The sequence below is a fragment of the Crotalus tigris genome, unplaced genomic scaffold (assembly GCF_016545835.1).
Source record: "Crotalus tigris isolate CLP2741 ecotype Arizona unplaced genomic scaffold, ASM1654583v1 scf7180000020074.1721668, whole genome shotgun sequence".
NCBI lineage: Eukaryota > Metazoa > Chordata > Lepidosauria > Squamata > Viperidae > Crotalus > Crotalus tigris.
In genome coordinates this window covers 602,212-625,432 of record NW_024097846.1, presented here as the reverse complement: position 1 = coordinate 625,432, position 23,221 = coordinate 602,212, and the positions used below count along the sequence as shown (strand labels likewise).

Here is a 23,221-nt window from a genome sequence, read left to right as displayed (position 1 = left end):
ATTTGTAAATATTTTTTAAATGTGTTTGATTATCATTTGTGTTTCTGGAAAGGTTAGCTTTGAGTTCATTCCTGCAACATATGGCAAAAGAATTTAGAAAGAATGTAGAAATGGTTTCTCTGAAAGGAAAGTGAAATTCTGAGAAAAGGTCACTATTACGGCACCTTCCTTGTTTACTAAATACATTGAAATACTTTCGGATTTATTATTTTATTGGGATTCCATCTTCACAAGGAAACTCCCTAGACTATTTAAAGAATAGTGTCATGAGCAAAAGGCCGTCCGATGTGTAATAAAGGTGCAACTACTATTTAAGATTACTGGGAAAAAAAAAACTTTCTTGAAGAGCCTTAGTCACGTAGACTACTGCTTCTGACACATGCTGCTAATATTTATTTTGTGACTCATAATAATCCATGGGTTATATAATAATTCTTGTGATACCATAATTCATGTTTTAATGTTTCCAATCTAGAGGAGTGAGGACACTCTTCTAAACAAGTTGTGACTTCAAGAGCTTTTCCATTTACGGCACATGCCCACAGTATTTTGTTTAATAAGGTAAGACCAATTTTATTTCTGATAATAAAAATTTAATCAGGGCCTGTGCGAGCTAATTATTGGCCAACTTGTGGGTCAAACGGCCATATATGATTTGTTTGGGACCTTTAAAATTCCTTTATCACAAACTAACTAAAAATGCTCCTTTTGAAAAGTTTAAATTTATTAAAATATACCTTATAATGCATTTCACAGAATACAAAAATTAAGGAATAAGTGATGGACCTGGTAGAGTGGTATCCCCATTTTGTAATCACTAGAAATACTGTTGTGTTTTTTACTACTTCTTCAAAAATAGAAAATCAATGGGAATGATAGCCCTATTGCCGTTATTTACCATGCCAAATAAAAGGAAGACAAGTAGCTTCAAAATAGAAGTATCCTGAAATGATTGGAGAGTGTTGCTTAGCTGTTTTTGTTGCATTGGTCTTTCCATCAATGCATTATCTCCTCCTTTAAAATACTAGTTTGGTGTAGTGGTTAAGAGGCATCAGGCAAGTAAACTGAAATACAAGGAGTTCTAATTTCCATCTCAAGCACAAAGCCAATTGGGTGACCATGGTCAGTCTTTTTCTCCCCACTCCTCTGTACAAAGATAAAGATCTGATCAATGCATCTGTGTTTAGATGTTGCTATATGATGTTAGAACATTTCAGAATTGGACCGAAATTAGGCCATTCTCAGGAGAAAGCATCTGATATTTGTTATCTAAGGAGGGTGCCTCAGTATATCAATTGATGAGACCAGCCCTGGACAACAATCTTCTAAATTCGTAGGTCTGGCTTTAAGTCAGCTGTTAAAAGAAGGTGAAATAATAACTACAAACCGATTACAAAGCATTGGAGCTGTTCCCTTGCCTTCCCCTGCCAAAATATATTCCTTGGGATTCAGATAGACTTGCCAATCTCTGCTCTTAGCTTCTTCAAGAGCTTGAAAGACTCAAGATGTGTGCAGATGGTGTGAGCAACCACATCAGTGTTTAGACGGTGCTCTCTTAAAGACACTACTTTAGACTTCACACATTGTGCTTCCCTTATATTTTAAAACAGAGGACACCTTTCCGCCACAAACTCTGCCTCCCCTACACTTTCTTGATTGTGCTAGAAGAGAAGGAGGTGTGGAGTACAGCAGCAGAAGCACCAGCAGCAAGACAAGCAAAGGAAAGGAGAGGGATAAAGCACTTATCCACCTTAGGTCTCCTGCTTCAGGTATTGGCTGTTCAGCTTTAGCCAGTGAGGCTCCAGATTGTAATGCTGACTGTGAACCTGGCATAGCAGAATGGTGTAGTTTGCTAAGTCAAGTGGGGACTCACTCCCCTGGTGTGAATCAAGATAAGGTGAAGGTACAGGTTTCCCCTGTCCAGTCATGTCTGACACTAAGGGGCGGTGCTCATCTCCATGTCTTAGCCGAGGGAGCCAGAATTGTCCAAAGACATTTTCCACAGTCATGTGGCCAGCATGGCTATATGCTGAGGCAACGCAGAACACCATTACCTTCCCACTGAAGTGGTGCCTATTCATCTACCTGTATTCGCATCCTTTTGAACTGCTAGGTGGGCAGGAACTGGGGCAAGGAACAGGAGCTCACTCCATCATGTGGCGCTCGGGTCTTGAACCCAGATCGTCAGTTTCCCAGCTGACAAGCTCAGGGTCTTTAACCACTGAGCCATGGTGCCCCCTTTTATGTCACGATGCGAGTGAGCAAGAATGAGCAAGTGAGATGTTGAGAATGGAACAAGATCGTCTTGTTGTGTTTTTAAATGTTTTATCCTTCTTGATATTGTGTTTTAATACAACTCAATAAATGTACCTTCAGGCTTATGAAGGAATCGTGGGGGGGTAGGGGAGGAGAAGCTGCTTGTGTCTTGAGATACAAGCAGCTGATTTAAGATCTTATTTCCTTTGTTTTATATACATATATAACATAATTGTAATCATTCCTTATGTAAAATGTCACTATAATCTCAATTTTACTCCCATGCTATTGGCTTTCTTTTGTGTGTAATTTAAGCAGCCTCATTCTCTATTTTTTTGTACTGTCACAGTTCAGATCCTTTCCAAAGTAATTGCCCGCAATGGTGGATAAAATGTATGGCATTCCTCTCCACCTAAACAACAATATGTATTTATATTTTGTCTGGATAAGTGGATAAGTTAATATTTGGGGGACATCAAAAAATACATAGATCATAATGAGAAAAATAGAGACAAGGAAAAAAAGGAATTGAATGGTAATAGTAATTTGCATCCCATGTTTCCACCCAACAAAAATATTCATAGCATCTAACAGCACTATAAGATACAGAAATGTTAAAGAACCGAATTGAAAACATACACAATGTATGTGAAAATTATCAGTTATCCAGGTCATAATTTTCTCAAAAGTGCTTTTTCCAAAAGGCAGCTGGACTGTTTTTTCCTTAAGGAAGATGTTTCGCTTCTCATCCAAGAAGCTTCATCGGTTCTCGCAGGATGGTGAGGGTGATGGAAGAATTAGTTCTGACGGGATTGGGGGGGGATGGGACTGGAAGTATTCATATTTCTTTGCAGTCATCTGGTTACCAGAAACACGATCCTTTCAAGCCCCCCCCATCCTGTCAGAATCAATGAAGCTTCTTGGATGAGAAGCGAAACATCTTCCTCAAGGGAAAAACAACTTTGAGATAATTAAATAACACACACACACACACACATACACACACACACACACACACACACAAAGCATCACTAAAACAAGTCAGAAAGCCAAATCTGAAACCCTTTCCTAAAGGAGAGATTAGTAACCAGACACAATTTCTGAGAGAGTGTGCTACATTATTTGGGAGTGACTCTGGATGAAGTATGTTAGAAGGAAATAGATTTTGGTGTTTGGAGGAAGAAGGTTGCTATGTATGGGATTGCCTGTATAAGTGTTTCTAGGAATAAAATTGGTTGATTTCCTTGAGCTTTCTGATCTCTGTGGTGCTTTCTAAGAATGTATGTGGTTTGTGACATCACTAAGCCATGATTCGTGTCATCACTAAACTCTGCTTAGAGTCTCCGGCTTCTGAAATCCAGGAGAACCTCTACAGCACAGCAAATCAAGAATCATGGGAGTTAATGTAATCACCGGAGGATATTAATTAGTAGAAGGACTTGCTGTCATTTTATCCCCATGTTCAGAAAAACTCAGCTCTTCCTTGGACACTTAGCCTTCCTTCCTTCCTTAAATCAGGACTGAGACAAGCTGAGAATGGCAGGAAGCTCTTGATGGTAGGATGAAAACTTAATGACTAGAGCCTGGATGTAGTTAATACAATCAGCCTGGACAATTGAATCATTTGGGCCAACATTAGCTTTGGGAATTTTGCCCCCCTTCCATATCAGGCCAAAGTTTGCTCACAGTGTAACTTAAGGTTCTCTGTTTGTTTTCAGTGTTTTTCTGTGAGTCCCCTTAGCCAGATTGGCAAAATTAGGAGAACTGCCCCACTGTCTAAAGAACATAAATGTATGTCTTTATATAGGTGCCCTTTGCCAAAGGTTGTACATTTGGGATTGTTCTCCTAAGATGGGAAAGCATGCTTGTGCAACTACAGCTTACTCTTGGTTTTCCATTACCCTGGAGGACCAAAAAGTCAATTGATAGGAATCCTTGCAGTTGCAAGTAGCAACAGATGAAATAGCCATGAAGGTAAACTGATTTCCATTTTTTTTTCCCCATGAGAATTCATGTCCTGCTCGCTCCTGATTTTTCTCTGGAAACTAAATCAACAAAATCTGAATGTGGGGTCCTTGATGCTCTCTGAGCTTGCTTGTTTTCTTGCAGACATTTTTATTACCCAAACTAGGTAACCTCAACATTTATGATGTTACCTACTTTGGGCAAGGAAATGTCTGCAAGAAAACAAGCAAGCTCAGAGAGCACCACCAAGGACCCCTCATGTCAATCCTGAGCTACAAATATTCTCCTTTATTAAATCTGAATGTAATTGGGTTTCCTGAATTTATTTCCACATTCCCCAGACATATTGATACTCTTGTATAAAGACTTGTAACTTGTTAACCTGGCTACATTAATGCAGTGATACCGTACAGAGAATACAGAGAACTCGTGATAATCTGAAGGAATTACAGATCTCAGCAGTTCAGCCCTTTCCAAAAATCTGAATAAGCATGTAAAGTTGTCCCTTAAAACACAAAGGGAGGGCATTTGATTTTCACCTGATATTAGTGTCACAACATCTAGGACTTGTGAGCATTCTTAGAGAGAGAGCAAGAGTGTAGCAAGCCAGTGGTAGTATACCATTTCTACAAAATGAAACCACCTGAAGAAAGAAAGAAATCCTCCTGTTCAATTATTCTTAAAGTATTTAAAAATGTATTTGCAAATCTCTTTGCTGCCCACAATGCTTTCAAACTGAAGGCATTTCTTCAAGACATCTGGGTGCACTTTCATAAATTAATAGAGGAATGCAAAACCTGAACATCATTAAATACGAAATTATTCCTTTTGAGGAATTTTGGGAGTAAAAGGAGTTTAATGAACTTCCTGTTGATAGGAAAATGAAACTCCCCGAGGCACACACGGGAACAGGAACTCAGTAGAACAAGCTCCTGTAGTTGTTTTCAGAAAAAAAAAATGCTGTTGTTGTTTATTTCTTTTATTTTAGAAATGTTATGGCACCAGAGTGTAGGAGTGCTATGGTGTGTTTTATTGTAATTCCTCCCACTCCTATATTTCTTCTCTTCCTCTCTAAGAGAAAAGAAAGGCAAAGTCTGTTGTACTGTATTTAGAAAACTGCCCCTTCAAACGTGATGATGTAATGAAGCCAAGAAACTTGCCTTAATTATTTAAGTTCTATATGCTAGCCTTTGTCAGAGCGCCATGGGGATCTAGTGGTAAAAATGCTTACCTCCCACTCGGTAGGTTGAAAGTTCAATCCTAGGTAGCAGCAGATATTTCTCTCCTAAGGGCAAAGAAAAAAATATTTGCTGCAAACTCCGTGTGGCGTCAGGAAGAACATCTGGCCAATAAATGCTCAGTTCCATCCAGTCACCCCAACTCTACCCCTAATTAAGGGATTACAGGGCTGTAAAAAGGGAGTTTTTTTAGTGCTGGCCTTCATCAGCCTAAAACCTATTCTAGATACCTTCAGTAACTTTCACCACCCTAAGTTAACATGGGGAAAGAACATATTTGCTATGGTGAATCTGTAACCAAGTATGCTCAAAGGAAACTAATCAAGGATGCACTTTAACTATTGTTTTGTGTTCAAAATGATTCTCAGTTTTATTTTTAAATCGTAATTTTATTGCAGAAATTTAATTTAAAAAATGTTCCCAATGTTACAAGGCTGTGTAGAAATGTGGTACGTAAACCATTTGTATAATCTGTGATGCATTAGTGTGGAAAAAAATGGGTAGAATATTTATTTCTTTATTTAAAGTAGAAGGTAATATATCTTAATACCAATTTCCTGTTTTTTAGAATAAAAAAATGACGTATAAAGTTTTTAAATAAAATTTGGCTTCCGTGTGATTTACAGCTTTTGTGTGAACTTACCAAACAAATAATATGTATTCTGTTACTAATGCACCCTTAGGTTAACCGGTTCAACAACATCCTTGTGAAGAGAGTTACTAAAGAATTGAAGACAAACATATTCACCAGTTCTGTTCTGCAACACTGTGACTGCAATGTCCTGCTTTTAAGATGGGTTCTTCAAAGAATAGGAAGTAAACTGATAAGAGAAGTCTTCGTTTAGACAAAGCATACTAAATAGACACTCCGTTATCTAAATCACAGCTCAACATGGCTGGGGTAAGTGTTAAAAGATGAATCTTTTTCTTTTCATCTTTTTTGTTCTTCTCTCCCATCTGATCCTGAGAATCCTTTGAGGGGGATGATTTTTGGGTGCCATGAAAGGGTAGACAATGCTCATAGTTTATTCTGTTTACAAAGAGAAAAAGGGAAGTCTTGGGCTGTCTTCTCAGGTGCTGTTGGGTTGGCTTTAAGCCAGTGGTTCTCAACCTGTGGGTCGGGACCCTATTTGGGGTCGAACGACCATTTCACGGGGGTCGCCAAACAACGTAGTCTGCCATTTTTTCCCCCTTTTCCTTAGCTGTGCTACTCCCTTTTATTCTATTGGCTTTTGAAAGCCAATAGAATAGACTCTTTTGAATAGAGTCTAATTCTATTGGCTTTCAAAAGCCAATAGGAATTGTCTCTGCCCTGCTGAACCCGCCAAAAGTCCCATTCTGCAAAGGGTGCTGCACCAGTTGAGTAGTCCTCGACTTATGACCGGTTGGGGGTCGCGGCATTAAAAAGGTTGAGAACCACTGCTTTAAGCACTAGTGATGAAAGATGTCTCATAGGTGTTTACCTACCTTTTTACCTATAGAGTAAAAATTCCTGGGCAGGGTGGGTTATTGAAATACATCATTATTTAGTTTTCTAGTAAGTCTATATTTACGATTGTTATGAAATCAGGGTCAAATGAGAAGAACAAAGTCCAGATTAACAGTTGCCTAGGAACTATGTAGAACTACGGCCTTGGATATTGATAGGTGAATCATTGAATCAAAGTTCCTTTGCGAAATCCTCAGGAAACACTGCATAAGAAATTCTAGCTTGGCTTTTTATTTGGAATATCTCTCTCACAGAGTGCTGTGCGCGAATTAGATAATGACTGACAATGACTTTGTGCCTTCAAATATACTAGAGGTGGATTAGTCCCAGGACATGGATTAGAAGTACAGAATAGATCTAATGTATGTTTGCATATTATGCTAAGGTCTGCTTTGCTTAAAGATGATGTACTGAATAAGCCAGACTTAGCTGAGATTTGATGACATTCTAAATGACATTTTCTGTGTTCATGCCACAAGCCAACGGTCCATGTTACAGCATAGTGCAATGTGTTTGGAAAATCATTGGAGAAAAATCTGTAGGCCTGAATTGAACCACAAAGTAGAAATATTAATATAGCTAATAGAGCAGATGAGCAGAGTGGATCAACATAAGCTGGGTCAAAATTACATTCCTCCCCTTATCATGAATAACATTCAGATTATTATGTTGATTTGTTTAATGTAACTCATCACTATATCATCCAGCGTACTTTTTCAGATTTACTGACTTTTTTTCCCACTTGCTGTTTTTTATTCGCCTGGTAAAGAAATCCTTGTGTGTGAGACCTGTGGTCTCATTTTAAATAATCATAATAAAGGTATTAGCTAATTGTGGTTTTTACACAAGAAGTTACTGCCTCTCAGACATGGTCCTCTCTTCATATTTATTCATTTATGGAAGTGCAGGGTCAAGGGAAAGACATGAAGCTAATGGCTGTGGCAATTCTATTTTCATATTTATTTCAGGAGGAAAGTGATGAGTACAATTTTAGTATGTGGTACCATTTGGTACTATGGTTAATCGTCATCTTTATATGGTGGAAATGGAGAGATGGAGAGAATTTAGATGAAGTGGATCCCGAAGGGAAGTACATATTCATCACTGGTTGTGACTCTGGATTTGGGAAACTGGCAGCTATGACCTTTGATAGGCGAGGATTTCAAGTGATCGCTGCTTGCCTAACTGAAAAGGGAGCAAAGGAGCTGAAAGAGGAGTCCTCAGCTAACCTCCAGACAGTGCAGCTGGATGTGACAAACTCAGACAATATCAAGCAAGTAGCAGAACAAGTTAAAAAGGAAGTAGGACAACGTGGTAAGCAATTCAATCCTTTTCCGGTATGTTTCTCTCTGCCTACTAAATACAGAGATGAGAAGTGAGCGTCAGCACTTTTATGGGATGCATACCAATGGGGTTGTAAACACGAGAGAAATTTTGCTCCACCCCAGTTATGTCAGAGTCCATGCTGGTTGGGAATGATAGGAACTGGAGCACAGGAAGGAATAAGCTGAAGGAATTTATTCTGCTGCTTTCGTTGGACTTTCCCCCAGGGCATTCCAAAAGGCTGGAGTAGGGCTGTTGTTGGCCAGTTTTATGACAATATGTGGCAGCAGCAACTATCCTGTCCTAACATAGGGAATTTTAAAACTATCCTCTTCTATAAACAAGATGCCTCTGGGATATGTTTCTGTATTTTGCTAAGTTTCAGCCATGGCAGGCCAATTGAAACTCTGTTAAGCAAAATCCCATTTAATTGAAATGGGATTCTGTAAAATGGGCATAAGAATAAAGACTTACATGTTGCCAACAAATCCACTGTATTTTATATCTATCGCCTTATATTAAAGAAATAATTATTCCTCCCTCTCTTCAAGCTTCATGCTTTAAAAGATTACAGAAAAAGGTTAACATATCAATTATGTATATTTATTATTGTTTAATTATATTGGAGTTTTAACCCTTTCTTAGTCACCCAGAGTTGCTGTTGCAGTGTGGGCAGCCATATAAATTGATTAATTAATTCAGTGGTAATATGGTGTGTGAACATAGCGGAACTTACTTCTGAGTATTTTATTCAGTCTATCCTGTTTTTCCATTTATGGAACATTTGGAACAATAAAGATGTAAAATAAAATTTAAAAAAATGAAAAAATAAAAAACCCAGTAAAATATCTTAACTGTTCTTATCTGCTGAAGGCTAATAGAGCATATGACCAGTAAATGTTGCATCTTCAAAAAAAACCTGTCCTATATATAATATCTGGGAAAGTTAAAAATCACATAGGTGATCTCTCTTATGTTTAGATTTTAAGCTGTTAGGGGATGTTTAAAGGTTAACACCAATATCTTAAATCAGTGTTTCTCTCTCTGGCTGGGGAATTCTGGGATTGAAGTCCACCCATCTTAAAGTTGCTGAGGTAAAGAAACACTGCCTTAAATTTTGTCCAGAAAGCCCTTTGGGAATTGTGCTGGCAAGAAAGAATCAATATTTTTACTGCCGAGCAACCTGCATCCTTGGGCAGCTCCTCCTAACATTTAGCTAGCTTCTCTCCCTCTTCCGTGTCTTATTTCTAGGAGAGAAAAAAATCTCTCTCCTCAGCCTAACAGCTTTTCAGTCTTGGGCATCTTCCCCTAATCTCTCGTTCAGGATAAACAGTAGTGACAGAGACTTTGCTTTGCCTCTGGAATCAATCCTGACATCTCCAGGAAGGGCTATAAAAAATTGTGGCAAGCCACTGCCAATTAATGCAAGTGATACCTGGCTGTACGGACCCAAAGCATCATTTACTATGGCAGCTTTCTGCAGTGCTCTTCAGAGTAGAACTTGATTTTCAGTTTTCTAGTTCATTTACGTCCTTTTAATCCTTTTCAGGATTAAACAGATTATGTGTTGTGAAAACAATTTATATTCCTGGATTATGATTGTTGCAACATTGTGTGTGTGTGTGTGTGTGTGTGTGTGTATTTGTGTGTGCGCCCACTTTCTTAATGCTTTTCATAATGCCTGCAACATTATTTAATATATTCAGATATAATAATTTTTGTGGGCTTTGTTCCTTTGCAGGTCTCTGGGGCCTTATCAATAATGCTGGTGTGATGGGACCATCAGCACCCACCGATTGGCTGAGGATTGAGCACTATAGAGCACCCATTGAAATCAACCTGCTTGGCCTCATAAACGTTACATTAAACATACTCCCATTGGTGAAGAAAGCCAAAGGAAGAATAGTAAACGTAACCAGCGTTGGTGGCCTTCTGGCAATATGTTCAGGTGGTTATTGTCCATCCAAATACGGAGCAGAAGCATTTACCAACAATTTAAGGTAAGACAGAAGTTCATCGTGCCTAAGATTCAACCCAGTCTGGGTTGCTGTAATGTCAGCATCCTATCCAGTCATTCGGCTTTATGAATGACTCATCTATACATGGTTCAGCGTAAGTGGGTCAAGCCTTTAACATACATTAAATCTTCTCTTACTTATAAAGTAGTGACAAAAGGAAGAATGAGGACAGGAAAAGTCTGGCTTGGGGAGAGGACTGTTTTTCCAAAATCTGTTGGAAAAGAAAATGGAAAGAAAATGGCTATCCCAAGGAGGAAGTGAAAGTTTTAAATATTAAGAAATAATCCAGCCTGCCTTAGTGCAGTCCAGTACAATGTCTATGGAGATTGTCAGTCATCTAGGTCACAGTAATCCCAAAGGTGCTCCTTCACAAGGTAGCTGGACTTTATTGTTTGAAGACGTTTCACTTCTCAGCCAAGAAGCTTCTTCAGCTCAGAGCTGAAGAAGCTTCTCGGATAAGAAGTGAAACATCTTCAAAGAAAAACAAGAAAGTCCCGTTGCCTTGTGAAGGAGCACCTTTGGGGGTCCAGTACAATGTGCAGATATAGATTCAGCAGTAGCCGCTAAAGGAGGACACTATGTATTAGACCAGGGGTCCCCAACCCCCGGTCCGTGGACCGGTACCGGTCCGCGGCATGCCAGCAACCAGTCCATGCACATCAGTGACGCCCCATCTGCAGGATGCAAGCAGCATGCAAACCTATACTCTCTCTGGTCCGTGGAAAAACCTCTCTCCATGAAACCGGTCCCTGGTGCCCAAAAGGTTGGGGACCTCTGTATTAGACTATGCTGATCTAGATTGTGCAAATCTAGAATCTTGTAGCACATTTTTTGACAAGCAAATATTAGTAAAAAGCATAGGTTTTCACAAACTGCTGCTGCCATCATCCAATCTCCCATCATCAAACCGTGAAAGGTCATGACTTTTAGTAGCTATTTAATCACATTTGTTAGTCGCAGCAGGAGCTACCACATTCAGCAATACTTTCTCTCTCTCTCTGAAAAGTCCTTCTAGTGTAATAAGTTACTGAATTGCTGTTGACCTCTTTTCTTGTTTTGCAGACAGGACATGAAGCCCTTTGGAGTGAAAGTGTCCTGTATTCAACCTGGCTTGTTCAAAACAGAGCTCTCTGACAGAGTCCGGGTCATAAAAGAAAAAGTGGCCATTTGGAATAGCCTTCCTCCCCCCATCCAACGGCAGTATGGTGAACATTACCTCAAGGAAGGTAAGCTATGAAATGATTTCAAGGGTCTAAAGAAACTTTGGAGCTGTCAGATGTCAGGGGAATTTGTCCCATCTCGGATCAGCAGGTGCCTTTGATGCGCTGAGCATTTAAATGCCCTCTTTTCCATTTCATCCATGAGGAAATCCCATTTGCCATGGCCTCCCCATCTCTCCACCCTTGTTAACCCTCATAACACTATCCTAACATTTCCCAAGTTCCAGAGCCCCACAGTCCACCTTCATGGAGGGAGCAGTAGAAGGATCATCACTAGCAACTAGGTTGATGCTATTCATGGCAAGCTATTTTTATTTTTAAAAATTGTTTACATTCTGAGTAGCAGGCTGGTCATGTAGATAGTTATTGTCACAGGTACCTATTCTTTATTTGCTTTCTCAGTTTTTTTAGTGACTTCAGAACTGTGGATTTCAACTCTGTGAATTCCAGGTTCTAAAATTATCTAGGTCAGTGATGGCGAACCTTTTAGAGACCGAGTGCCCAAACTGCAACCCAAAACCCACTTATGTATCATCGGGTGCTGGGTGGGCATGGCCCATTGGGTGGGTATGGCCAATTGGGTGGGCTAGGGTGCAGTGGTAACGGAAGACTGGGTGGGGCTAAAAAGTTCAGTCAATCAATTCCAACTGTGCGAGATCTTTTTTTTTCCTGCAAGAAGTTGAAATTGATTGATTGATTGAACCTTTTTTTTTTTTTGCACACGGCGGCAGAGGCCTAAAGCGAAAAGTTTTTATAAAACCCAGCTGAAGGCTTAGGACTGGGGCGACGGCCCGTGTGCCCATAGAGAAGGCTCTGCGTGCCACCTGTGGCACATGTGCCATAGGTTCACCACCACGGATCTAGGTGCTCACTGCCTTTCCTTAGCTGCCACTTCTTATAATAATTCACAACATCTTCTACTATCCCCTATAATCATCGCCTTGCTATACTCCAAATCTTATTACTGTAGTATCAGCACAGCTATCATTGGAAGTTGCCAGAAAATTCTATAAATCATTAGTAAGGACCCCGTCTAAATATGGCATCAATGATTTTGCTCAGCTGCAAGGTATGCGCCGATTTATGTATGTGTGTATGACGTGTAAAATACTCTTTGTCCCTCTTGTCCAATCATACTATCGGTATTCTTTGTAGATTACAAGAACAAAACCATGTGTTAATCTGTCAGATCTTGTTAGCTCTATTAGTACTGTATATATCTGTATGTACTTAATGTAACCATGCAATACAATTTATCTTTACTGCTTCATATTTTAGAATCATAATCATAAGTACACCAGACTACTTAATCAAGAGCCTTGAATCCCGTTACTGAAAATATTCTCCTCTCCCTTTTGTTCTTTCCCTAGACGCAATAAAGAAAGAAAAATTAGTCAAGCTGTGCCAGAATTCAGACCTGTCGCTGGTTGTGAGGTGCATGGAACATGCCATAATGAGCAAATATCCAAAGACTTATTACAGCGCAGGCACAGATGCTAAATACTTTTGGATTCCTCTCTCAAAGATGCCCACCTGTATCCAGGACTATGTGCTCATGAAGAACAAAGTTGGGCTATTTAATCCAAACTCAGAATAAGATCTCCTCCTTTGTTTACTTGGAGTTTCCAGGGGAAGAACTGACTGTGCTGTGGCCATTGTTTGTTACCCAGTTCAAACTACCCGTTCACGTACCTGCTTCGAAAGTTGTGCTTGCTTAAATAATGAAGATAAACACTCCAATGTTCAGGCAAATAAGCATCCAGTAGTGTGGGTGATCCCATTTCTTGCTGGCATTAAGACAATAATATGGTCTATATTGTCTGTTGGTTGTTAAGGCTGAACTAGCAGTTGCTGACAAAAATACGCCTTAGGCAATCAATCAGTCAAAACTTGGAAAACCCTATTATGACAGGACAGTGAAATTAATTGTGTATTTTAAGAACTCATTGGAAAGAAACAAAACACAAAGGCAGTTAAAAGTACTAACTACGTGCTTTGCAAAAAGTGGTGATGTGCAAGAGCTCAACAGAGGCAAAACAAAATCTTTGCTCACCTTTGTGTGTGTGAGAGAGAGGGAGAGGAGAGGGAAAAAGAGGGAGAGAGAGAGAGAGAAAGAGAGGGAGAGAGTGTGCCACACAGTGGCAATTTAAGCCCTTTGTAGAGGATTCAGTTCTTGGATTATTGGAATTTTCTCAGAGGTCAAGAGACTAACCAAAGGAATAATTGAAAGCTATACAGCAGTGGTTCTCAACCTGTGGGTCGGGACCCCATTTGGGGGTCGAACGACCATTTCACGGGGGTCGCCAAACAACGCAGTCCGCCATTTTTTCCCCCTTTTCCTTAGCTGTGCTACTCCCTCTCTTGAATAGAGTCTAATTCTATTGGCTTTCAAAAGCCAATAGGAATTGTCCAGGCTGTCTCTGCCCTGCTGAGCCCGCCAAAAGTCCCATTCTGCAAACGGTGCTTCACCAGTTGAGTAGTCCTCGACTTACGACCGGTTGAGTAGTCCTCGACTTATGACCGGTTGGGGGTCGCAGCATTAAAAAGGTTGAGAACCACTGCTATACAGGTAGTCCTCGACTTATTATCACAATTGAGCCCAAAATTTCTGTTGTTAAGTCAGATATTTGTTAAGAGGGTTTTGACCCATTTGATGACATTTCTTGCCACCATTGTTAAGTGAATCGCTGCAGTTGTTGAAGTGGTAAGCTGGTTGTTAAGCGAATTTGGTTTCCCTATTGACTTTTCTTGTCAGAAGATCACAAAAGGTGATCACATGACCCCGGGACACAGCAGCTGTCATAAATATAAACCAGCATCTGAATTTTGTTCACATGATCATGGGGATGCAGCGAGTTATAATTGTGAAAAATGGTCCTAAGTCCCTTTTTTCACTGCTGTTGTAACTCTGAATAGTCACTAAATGAACTGTTGTAAGTTGAGGACTACCTGTAACGTCCATGAACATGTAGGGAATGCCTCTCTTTAGTGAAGAAACTTTTCCTTCAAATTTCTTGCTTCCTATGTCCTTTCTGTCTTAGTTCAGCCTCAGTAGTTAGGACTATCCCCCCCTCCCCCACTGCACTGGTTAAGATGAAGCACGTTCTGAGACGTCAGGAAGCCGTTCGGTGGAATGCTGGCTTGATTCAGCCTCATGCATTTTGTAAAACAGAAACTGGATATATGGATGCCAGCCACTCCGGATTACTGGCCCACTCGCTGAAGTGGTTGGGAATGGAAGTTCAAGTGAAATCTGGAGAGCCCACAGTGGATGAGCTCAGAGCCCTGACTGAACACATGCTGAAAAATCTCAGACTTAGCCTTGCACCTTTCCAGTTCAGGGGTCAGAGACGCAATGTCAGTTGGGGTGGGCAATACTGGATTTTGCAAACAATTTGGCATGCTGCAAAGCCCTTCCTATGATACAGTAACTGCATGTGTCCAAATAGCAAAAACTATTTGAATTTGGATTTTTTATTTTTTGCACTCTTTGGTTTTGAGCTGGAAAAGTAAATAAGATTCTGGTCAGGCTTCTTTGAATAAAAACAGTCAAGCTAGTTCTATAGCTCAGTGATGATAGGGACTGCATTTCTCTATTACCCTAAACTGTAATGTGATCTGTTTTTAATTTAGCATATGGCATGATCTTAACTAGTTGTGGCATACGCAAAAGATTGTGGTTAAAATAAGCCATGATTTAGCATTTCCTATTTCTTGAATCCCTTCAAGCCCTTTTCAGGAAGCTTCGCAAACACATCACAAGAGCAGTGGCATAAGCTCGCTGCTCACCTCTGCATCACATCTGTGAATCAAAATGTCAGAAAGAACAGCCACTGGAATCAGTATTCTCCCTAAATAAGAGCTGAATGAGACCTACTCCTGCAGGATTTTGAAAGCAAGGAAGGCACTGCCATTGCCATTTGGTTCTCCCAGTGAGTTTTTTAAAAGTTAATTTTACACAAGGATACTCTTGACTCATGCCTCAACATGGTCAACAAAAGGTGGTCAGCTGATAGTGCTCAGTGGATAGATGGACCAACATCCTTAATCTAACACAGCTATCTATTTCTTATGTAGAAGGTGAATAGGTTGCAGCTTGAATTACCCATTTATCTTTCCTGTCCACATAATAAGAATATCCATCAAAAGAAAAAAAATATATAACATTCCACAAGGACATACTACTTAGGACCTTTTATTGAATTTAACTGGTTGATCAAAGGTACATGGATTTAGTAGTGGTGAAATTCCATATAGGGTCATTTTGCACATTGCACCTAGTCACCTGTTAGTACTCCAGAAAGTATTTAAGAGCTGGGTTTTAATTTGCACAAGGCAGCTGAAAGAGAGAGATGAAGTTCTGGAGAAGGATAGGATCCTGAGGAAAAGGGATCCTTTCTTAAACTCCACCTGAGTTCCAGGAAGTGTCTTTTTTCCTGGGAAGAAGTCCACATTGTGATTGCACCAGCATTTCCTTACAATATTGTACATGATTTTCATGCATGATTCCTTTATTGTGCACATTCTGTCATACGCATTTCAATAGTGTTTGTTGTCCGTTGTATTTATTGTTAACATTTGATCAAAGAGCAATAACCTTTATTCTTGGTGATTATCCATTTACTTCCTGTGTGTGCAGCCTTTTTCACCCTGAATCTAGAATCATTTCAGACTTGATATCCAGGATGAGTTTCAAATGTGACAAGCTGAGGGTGAGACCTCTAAGAGGCTGACTTGCTTATCTCACTATTGAGAGTCAGTTTCTTGCAGTGGTTAAGGCATTAGGCTAAAAACCAGGAGACTGTGAGTTCTAGTCCTACCTTGGATGCCAGGCACCCTTTCAGCCCTAGGAAGGAGCAGTGGCAACTACTTTTGAAAAACCTTGCCAAAAAAACTGCAGGGACCTGTCCAGGTGGTGTCCAAGGATCAGACATGATTGAACAAAAGAAAACCAAATCTTGCTATTCATATTTCTAAATCTGTATGGCAAAGGCATTAGATTTGTGCTATATTTATTTTCAGTTATTGATAAAGATTTTTCTACTTAATAGATTGTTCACTTTGTTTCCATTACTATTTCGAATATTTTGGAAGTAAATATTTGCAAGTTGGACAGAGGAGTCAAAATGTTTCAAATAAATGTGCCCTTTTTGCCAAAGATACCATCTTACCCATATTTACATTTAGACTTCAGTTTTTGATTTCTGCCAATTATACACAGAACCAAAACATGATTTAAGAGAACAACTGTAATTGTGTGACATGAGGCCTTTTTGTACTCACATTGTATGTACATCTAAAGACTCATGAAAGAAATGCTTCTATTTTAATTGTGAGATTACCTTCTACACATTTCTAAAATTATTTGGGTGCAATAACTATCTTTCAAGCAATACTTTTTAAAACTATGTTCCAAATACAAGTCTTGCAACATATGGTAGCCCCTACCCAAATCTAACTGATCTTCAACCAGTTATCAAGGGTTCAATTTGGTTAGTACTTTTATGGAAAAATGTAAAAAAAAAATTTCTGGAAAAAGGCAGTGGCTAATCAATTTGTTTTTGTTGTCAAGAAAATGATCTGTATGGCCCTATGAAGATACGAGTTAAATTTGGCTTGAGGAAATCCATGTACTAATGTGGTTGAATTATTTGTAAGAATTGGTGGAGGAACTCCATCTATTGCTGTAAGTTAAAGATCAGATACGAAAGTTGATATTATAAATTGAATAGATATATAGACAAAAAATACTGACATACCTATTTGAATTTAATATTCATAGGGATGAATGTCTTAAAAGGCTCAAATAGTAAATTTTAGCACTTTCCGAAGACCAGTTCTTGCTTTCAGTTTCTCTAATTTGTTTTTCTGCAAGCTAAGGAAGTGGTTGTGAGTAAAATATGCTTCATCGTGCATGGACAAAATCTCACTTCGGCTTATCTGAAGCTTCTATTACCTGATTTTGTTATTAGGCGCTCCCATCTTACTCTGTTTCTGCTTGCTCTCTGTCCAACCCAGTGTTCATGAAAAAATGCCTAAGGCATCTACATTACTCACACTGGGTTTTAAAATAATTTTTACTGATGATTTTTAAATATCTTACATTGTGTTTGATTAAAGTGAATTATTAGCTGGAATGGAATCTGATAAATCTAGGGTCGATCGATACAAATCCTAAATGCGGGTTACACCTTTTCCACAATCCAAAGCATCGAGAGAAGATGAAATCAGTGTATCTCCTCATCTATTTTACCCACCCATTTAATTCCATTATTCATACACTCCCTTCCCCTGAACTGGGGCCAAAAATACAACTTCTGGATGAAGGGAATGAAAGGTTTATGGATATTGGTGAGGTTATTATACTATTGATGACTATTCCGTGAGTATTTCTATAATTGATATGAAACTGTGACAATAGATTTAGTCATAGAGGAAGTTATTAAGAGAGTGATTTTCTTTTTGAAGTTGTATCAGGTACATAGTTTACAGGGGGAATGAGTTATTTGTTCCCTGAAATAAGCTGTAGAGTGAAAATGGGGATACTATGAATGTGAAAAAAAAATCTGGGAAAATTCACTAATTCATTGGAAAGGAGAATGATACTCAAATCAAGCCTATTTATACTACAGTATAGGAAAAATAGCATTATCTTCATTTATTAACCCAAACATTTGATACTATTAAAAATAATTGCCTGCAATCAGGTAAATTACAGATCATTTCCCACAGTTAAATGTCTTTAGTTACCACACATATGTATCAGACAAATACTGTATATTCTCTTTATCAATCACACATTGTTTTCAAGCTGATCATATTCTTTCTTTTGTAATCACATTCTAGATCAGGGGTAGGCAACCTTGGCTCTTTTATGACTCGTGGACCTCAACTCCCAGAATTCCTGAGCCAGCCATGCTGGCTCAGGAATTCTGGGAGTTGAAGTCCACGAGTCATAAAAGAGCCAAGGTTACCTACCCCTGTTCTAGATAATGTGAACAGTCAAATTTTATGAATCATATTAAAATATATTTCTGAAAAGGATGGACATGCTGAGATCTTACAGATTAATGGAGACACAATGTACAAAGAGACTAATTATGTTTTTAACTCTGATAGTTATGTGTAATTACTTCTTCAGGAGATGTAGTTAAGAAGTAAAAAGCACATGATATTAATGAACAGATTAATAAACAAATCTGTATCAATCTTCCCTAAAAATCCAAATATCATCCCTAAACATTTTTCTCTCTGTGCCAAGAATATATTCTTCTCTTTAGAAATAATACATTTCCTCTTTGTAGTTATGATGATGAAAGAAGTTTTTGCTGTGAATTAGCAAGATAACATTGGATTGGTTTTGTAATTTTGTTTCAGCCAGTTGAAGAAGTATGAAGTAACCATAGCTTTATTTTATAACCTTTGTGCTATTGGTTAATTTTCCTGGCCTCGGAGAACTTAAGTCCTGACCCATTTGAGTTTAGTGAAAATAACAACTTTTCTTTATCTTTACAATCTATAGTTGAGGAAGCATACAAATACAGTATTCCGTTAAAGTAGTATATTTACTGGATGGCCTACAGATAAGGAAAAATATAGAGAGGCATAGAATGAGCATCTGTAACATTTTTAACATGAAATGATGAATCATTTCACATTGCTTTCATTGTGTGTACATGCAAACATTGTGGAGGTTGTTTGCTACTTTTGTGAGGGGGGGAGAATTCAGAAATTGATCCTGCAGTTGTATTTTTCATGATAAGTAACTCAGATGTCTCTTTTTTGTATTCCATTACCTTGCCTAAGTAGCAAAGTAGTATCTTGTACAACAGCTGGTATATGATTACATTAGCTATTGTAAAGTCTTCAGTTTTAAGAACTCCAGCCAATAAACATGATCTAGTGATCATTAACCCTGGGCTCCTACCAGATATAGGAATCTCCCATAGATCTATTTACAGGTGTAGCTCTCTTTAATCAAAGCAAATTAAAAGATGAGAAACTGTAATTTTTAAGAGAAAGAGAAAATAGGAGATGTGCTACAGCTCATGTGTATGCTATGGAAAGCCTGCTAATATCAGACTGATCAGCGAGACAAAGTTAACCCTAGGTTGGGTAGATCAGAATCCATTTCTACATCCCTAGTAATCTACAAAGTTTTCTTACTCTCTATACGATCTTTCTGCCAAAAACCATACTGTTAAAAATACAAAAGGATTGACCAGGAATGATATTATTTAGCTGGAAGTAGGGCTACCAGATATCTGAACAGGCAGAAGACACAGAAAATTGGAAATGAAGACAAATGGAGGGAAAGAAAGACATACCGTACTAAAGGTTTAACTGGCTTGGCATCCGCAACAAAAGTTACAGTGAAAAACTTCATACAGGTGAAAGACTGATTTTTCAATGGCAGGAATTTGCTAGAGCCTCTTAAGAGGCAAAAGGAGTCTTCAGAGTGTAACTAAGACCCCAAAGGTGCTTTTTCACAAGGCAACTGGACTTTCTTGTTTTTCTTTGAAGAGCTGAAGAAGCTTCTTGGATGAGAAGTGAAACATCTTCAAAGAAAAACAAGAAAATCCAGTTGCCTTGTGAAAAAGCACCTTTGGGATAACTGGGACCTGGATGACTGAGAATCTCCATAGACATTTAACTGATTAAGATCTTGTCAGTTTCAGACCAACTGGCAGGAGGGTAGTAATCAACTAATTACTGGTAATCCTTACTTAACTAGATAATTGGGACCAGAATTTCCATTGCTAAAGAATGTAGTCATAGAGCACGAGACCGTGCTGCTTAGTGCCAGAAGTTCTTGCAGTCTCTGGGTACCTTTGTTAAGTGATGACTTCACACGATCATGACATCTGACTTTCTGCCAGCATCCAAAGCTTGCCTTTGCTTGTGGGAAGCTGACACAGAAGGTTGCAAATCACAATTGTGTGACCATAGGACTCTGTGACAGTCAATCTGGCCCAGTTGCCAAGAACCCAAGCTGGGATCATATGACCATGAGGGCATCGTGATCACCTGAACTTTGAGGACCAGTCGTAACTAGGACCAGTCCGTGGTGCCGCAAGTATGAGTAACTGCTGAATGAGTGGTTGTTAAATGAGGACTGTAAGGTTAAAGAGCTGAGCTTGTTAATTTGACTTAGCCCTTTTTAGGGAAGTCCAGCACCTCAGAGAAAGGCTGCTCAGGGAGAGATACTCAAAAGGCCAGGCAATATTTGATTGTTAAGGTTGTACCTGCCAGGCAAAGGATATGAGAATAAAAAGAAGGATATATTTTCCTTTTGCCAGATGTGTGCTAACCCTATGTGGAAACCTTATAATACGTTCAAGCTACTTCTGGCATTCAAAATAGGCTTTAAATTCTATATTTCTTCTCTGTCAGTCTGTTTCATTTATTTTGTATTTCAGTCTGCCGTAAAAGTAAATGCTGTATATCTGAGGTCCTTCTAAACTGAAGTTTATGTATTAAAAGTGGCAAGTAATACATTTTTTACTTTTGAATTTGGAACCAATCAATAAATAACAATAACAAAATAATAACAAAAATAATGGCAATTAAATCAGATGCACTTTGCCAGAACGTTTAGCAGTATCATCACATCAGGAAAAAAGGTAATTTATTAAGCCATTAAATGGTTTAATATTTGCAACAGAGCCCAAAAAATGCTTTAAGTAAGCCATTGAATGAATGATGCATAGGTTAAGGGAAGAGAGTTGGGGCACTTCCACACTATGTGCCATGTAGTTATATTCCTTGCTATTTTATGCCTTTCATTTGACCTTAATTATAATATAAAGCCCTCAGCGCAACTTAAATAAGAAAGTATTCTATAGTTCTAATGTTACACAACTGGTGGCAAAGATGGACTTTTCAAGAACTGCATTGCTCTGACCCTTGCAACATCAACTCTCACTTCTGCTTCAGCAATTTCTGCTCTTACTTAAACAACATTTGTTGGGGTGGTTTTAGTCCTTTTGCACGCTGAACTCTGAGGAAACCTATTTGCTATCTCTGGGACAGCAAGCTACACTATCCTTTCAGAGAATGAAGCTTTTGCAAAACCCACACTCACAGAGTATACAATTTCATTCATTTAAAAATGTGGTTAAATTTGTTAAGATGTTATATACAGCATAAGAGGCATGTGGCACTGTTGGAGGTGTGGCAGAAGAATTTTCTGCTCCTTATGTTAACTGTTGCCCTCAAACTCTCCTAAAGCTAAACCTGAAATGGACACCAAAATGAACACGAATAAACAATGAAAACAGTACGATGAAATTTTGGGGAAGTTGGATTTATTGTAACAATGTACAACTAAAAAAAGGTTCTTCACACACACCCCTCCCCTGGACTCCGTGTACACCTTCCCAAGGGAGGACCGTCTCACAATCTGAGGACCCTGATTTACAGGATGGGGTCTTCCAGAGAATTCTGAAATTATCTTTCCTTCCATTTTGTAATAAGATGTAATCATTATGTTGATTAGCATCTGTTGACAGTGAACTTGAGCAACAGTACAAGATGTTTCCCAAAAAAAACAAAAACTTGTGTCATAGTGTCACATTTTAGCTAGTTTCATTATGAAGCTGGCATGATTTGAGAGGTGGCAGTTCTGATCTTATGGTGCTGAAGAGCAATTCCTCATTGGAAAGTAGATTCATCTGCTTTTGAAAAAATGATCCATGTTCTGGAAAGGCAAGACCGTTCAGTTGTAGGCTACACCATGTGTGCATTGCAATTACCTTGCATATATTTAATTGTCATATTAATATTTTAATTTTAATTTGTAAAACGAGATGAAGGTAATGTTTATTTAACTAGTGTTGGGCTACGGTGTTTAGTGATTGCGGTTTAGAGAACCAGTCTCCTGATGTGTTGCTGGCAATTGTGGCTGGTATCTTCAAAGGTAAGGTAGTCTACTGAGCAGACCACAGGCCACTGAGCAGGGACTGTCTGGGCTCCTGTCTTTATAGCCAGGTGTTCTTACTGCTGACCAGTCTTTAGCTGAGCTGGTTCCCAATAGGTCACTGAAATGAGATTTAGTCAGAAGGAAGAGTGTGTATAGGATTGAAAACTATCTATAGTACTATTGATGGGGGGTGCATGTTCTTTCTGAGATATTTTTCTGTCCTTAAATCAGTTTGGTTCAATTTATGACCCACTGAACTACCAGTAACTGCAGCCTATCTGACATGATGAAAGTTGCACCAAAGAAGCTTAATTAGAACCACCTGATCTGGTTCGTCACAATTCAAATGACTATTTATGCATGTATGTGTATGTCTTGAGTTCTTTGCAACTTCCTAGACAGGTTTTCTTGGCCAACATTTGGAACTGATTTCTCACTGCCTTCTTCCTAGGAAGGAGAGAGAGTGACCGATCCAAAGTCACCTAACTGGCTTTGTATCTATAGTGAACTAGAGCTCCTGTTTTCCTGGTTTTAAGCCTGGTGCCTGAATCCTTACACCAACCAATCCAACCCCCGGCCTGTGGACCAGCACCAGTCCGCAGTATGCCAGAAACCAGTCCATGCAAACAAGTGAAGTCCCCATCCGCGGGATGCAGGCAGCACGTGAAACCACACCCCCTCCGGTCTGTGGAAAAAACTCTCTCCATTGAACTGGTCTCCGATGCCCCAAAGGTTGAGGACCTCTGCTCTAAAAGACTCCTAGCTAGAGGGCAGCAAAGAAGTCAGGTTTT

General features: G+C 39.1%; 1 protein-coding gene across 4 annotated transcripts; it reads left to right on the top strand.

Moving 5' to 3' along the window:
* The first annotated feature begins 454 nt into the window (after positions 1 to 454).
* Positions 455 to 13,261, top strand: DHRS9 (dehydrogenase/reductase 9). 4 transcript variants are annotated; one of them, XM_039365466.1, is made up of 8 exons: positions 455 to 561; positions 1,611 to 1,769; positions 4,064 to 4,230; positions 6,143 to 6,360; positions 7,917 to 8,262; positions 10,013 to 10,271; positions 11,352 to 11,515; positions 12,880 to 13,261. In XM_039365466.1, exons 4-8 carry the CDS (start codon positions 6,352 to 6,354, stop codon positions 13,104 to 13,106), a joined length of 1,005 nt encoding a protein of 334 aa, XP_039221400.1. In that variant the 5' UTR covers positions 455 to 561; positions 1,611 to 1,769; positions 4,064 to 4,230; positions 6,143 to 6,351; the 3' UTR covers positions 13,107 to 13,261. The 4 variants fall into 4 exon arrangements, with proteins under 4 accessions (XP_039221400.1, XP_039221401.1, XP_039221402.1 ...); XM_039365467.1 differs by lacking the exon at positions 4,064 to 4,230; XM_039365468.1 differs by lacking the exons at positions 1,611 to 1,769; positions 4,064 to 4,230 and having other exon boundaries at positions 481 to 561.
* The last annotated feature ends 9,960 nt before the right edge of the window (positions 13,262 to 23,221 follow it).

Bases quoted from the DNA above. Each gene is read 5' to 3' on its own strand.
- DHRS9 (XM_039365467.1), top strand. The intron at 10,272-11,351 runs GTAAGACAGAAG...CTTGTTTTGCAG, and splicing joins GCATTTACCAACAATTTAAG to ACAGGACATGAAGCCCTTTG. The intron at 11,516-12,879 runs GTAAGCTATGAA...TTCTTTCCCTAG, and splicing joins TGAACATTACCTCAAGGAAG to ACGCAATAAAGAAAGAAAAA.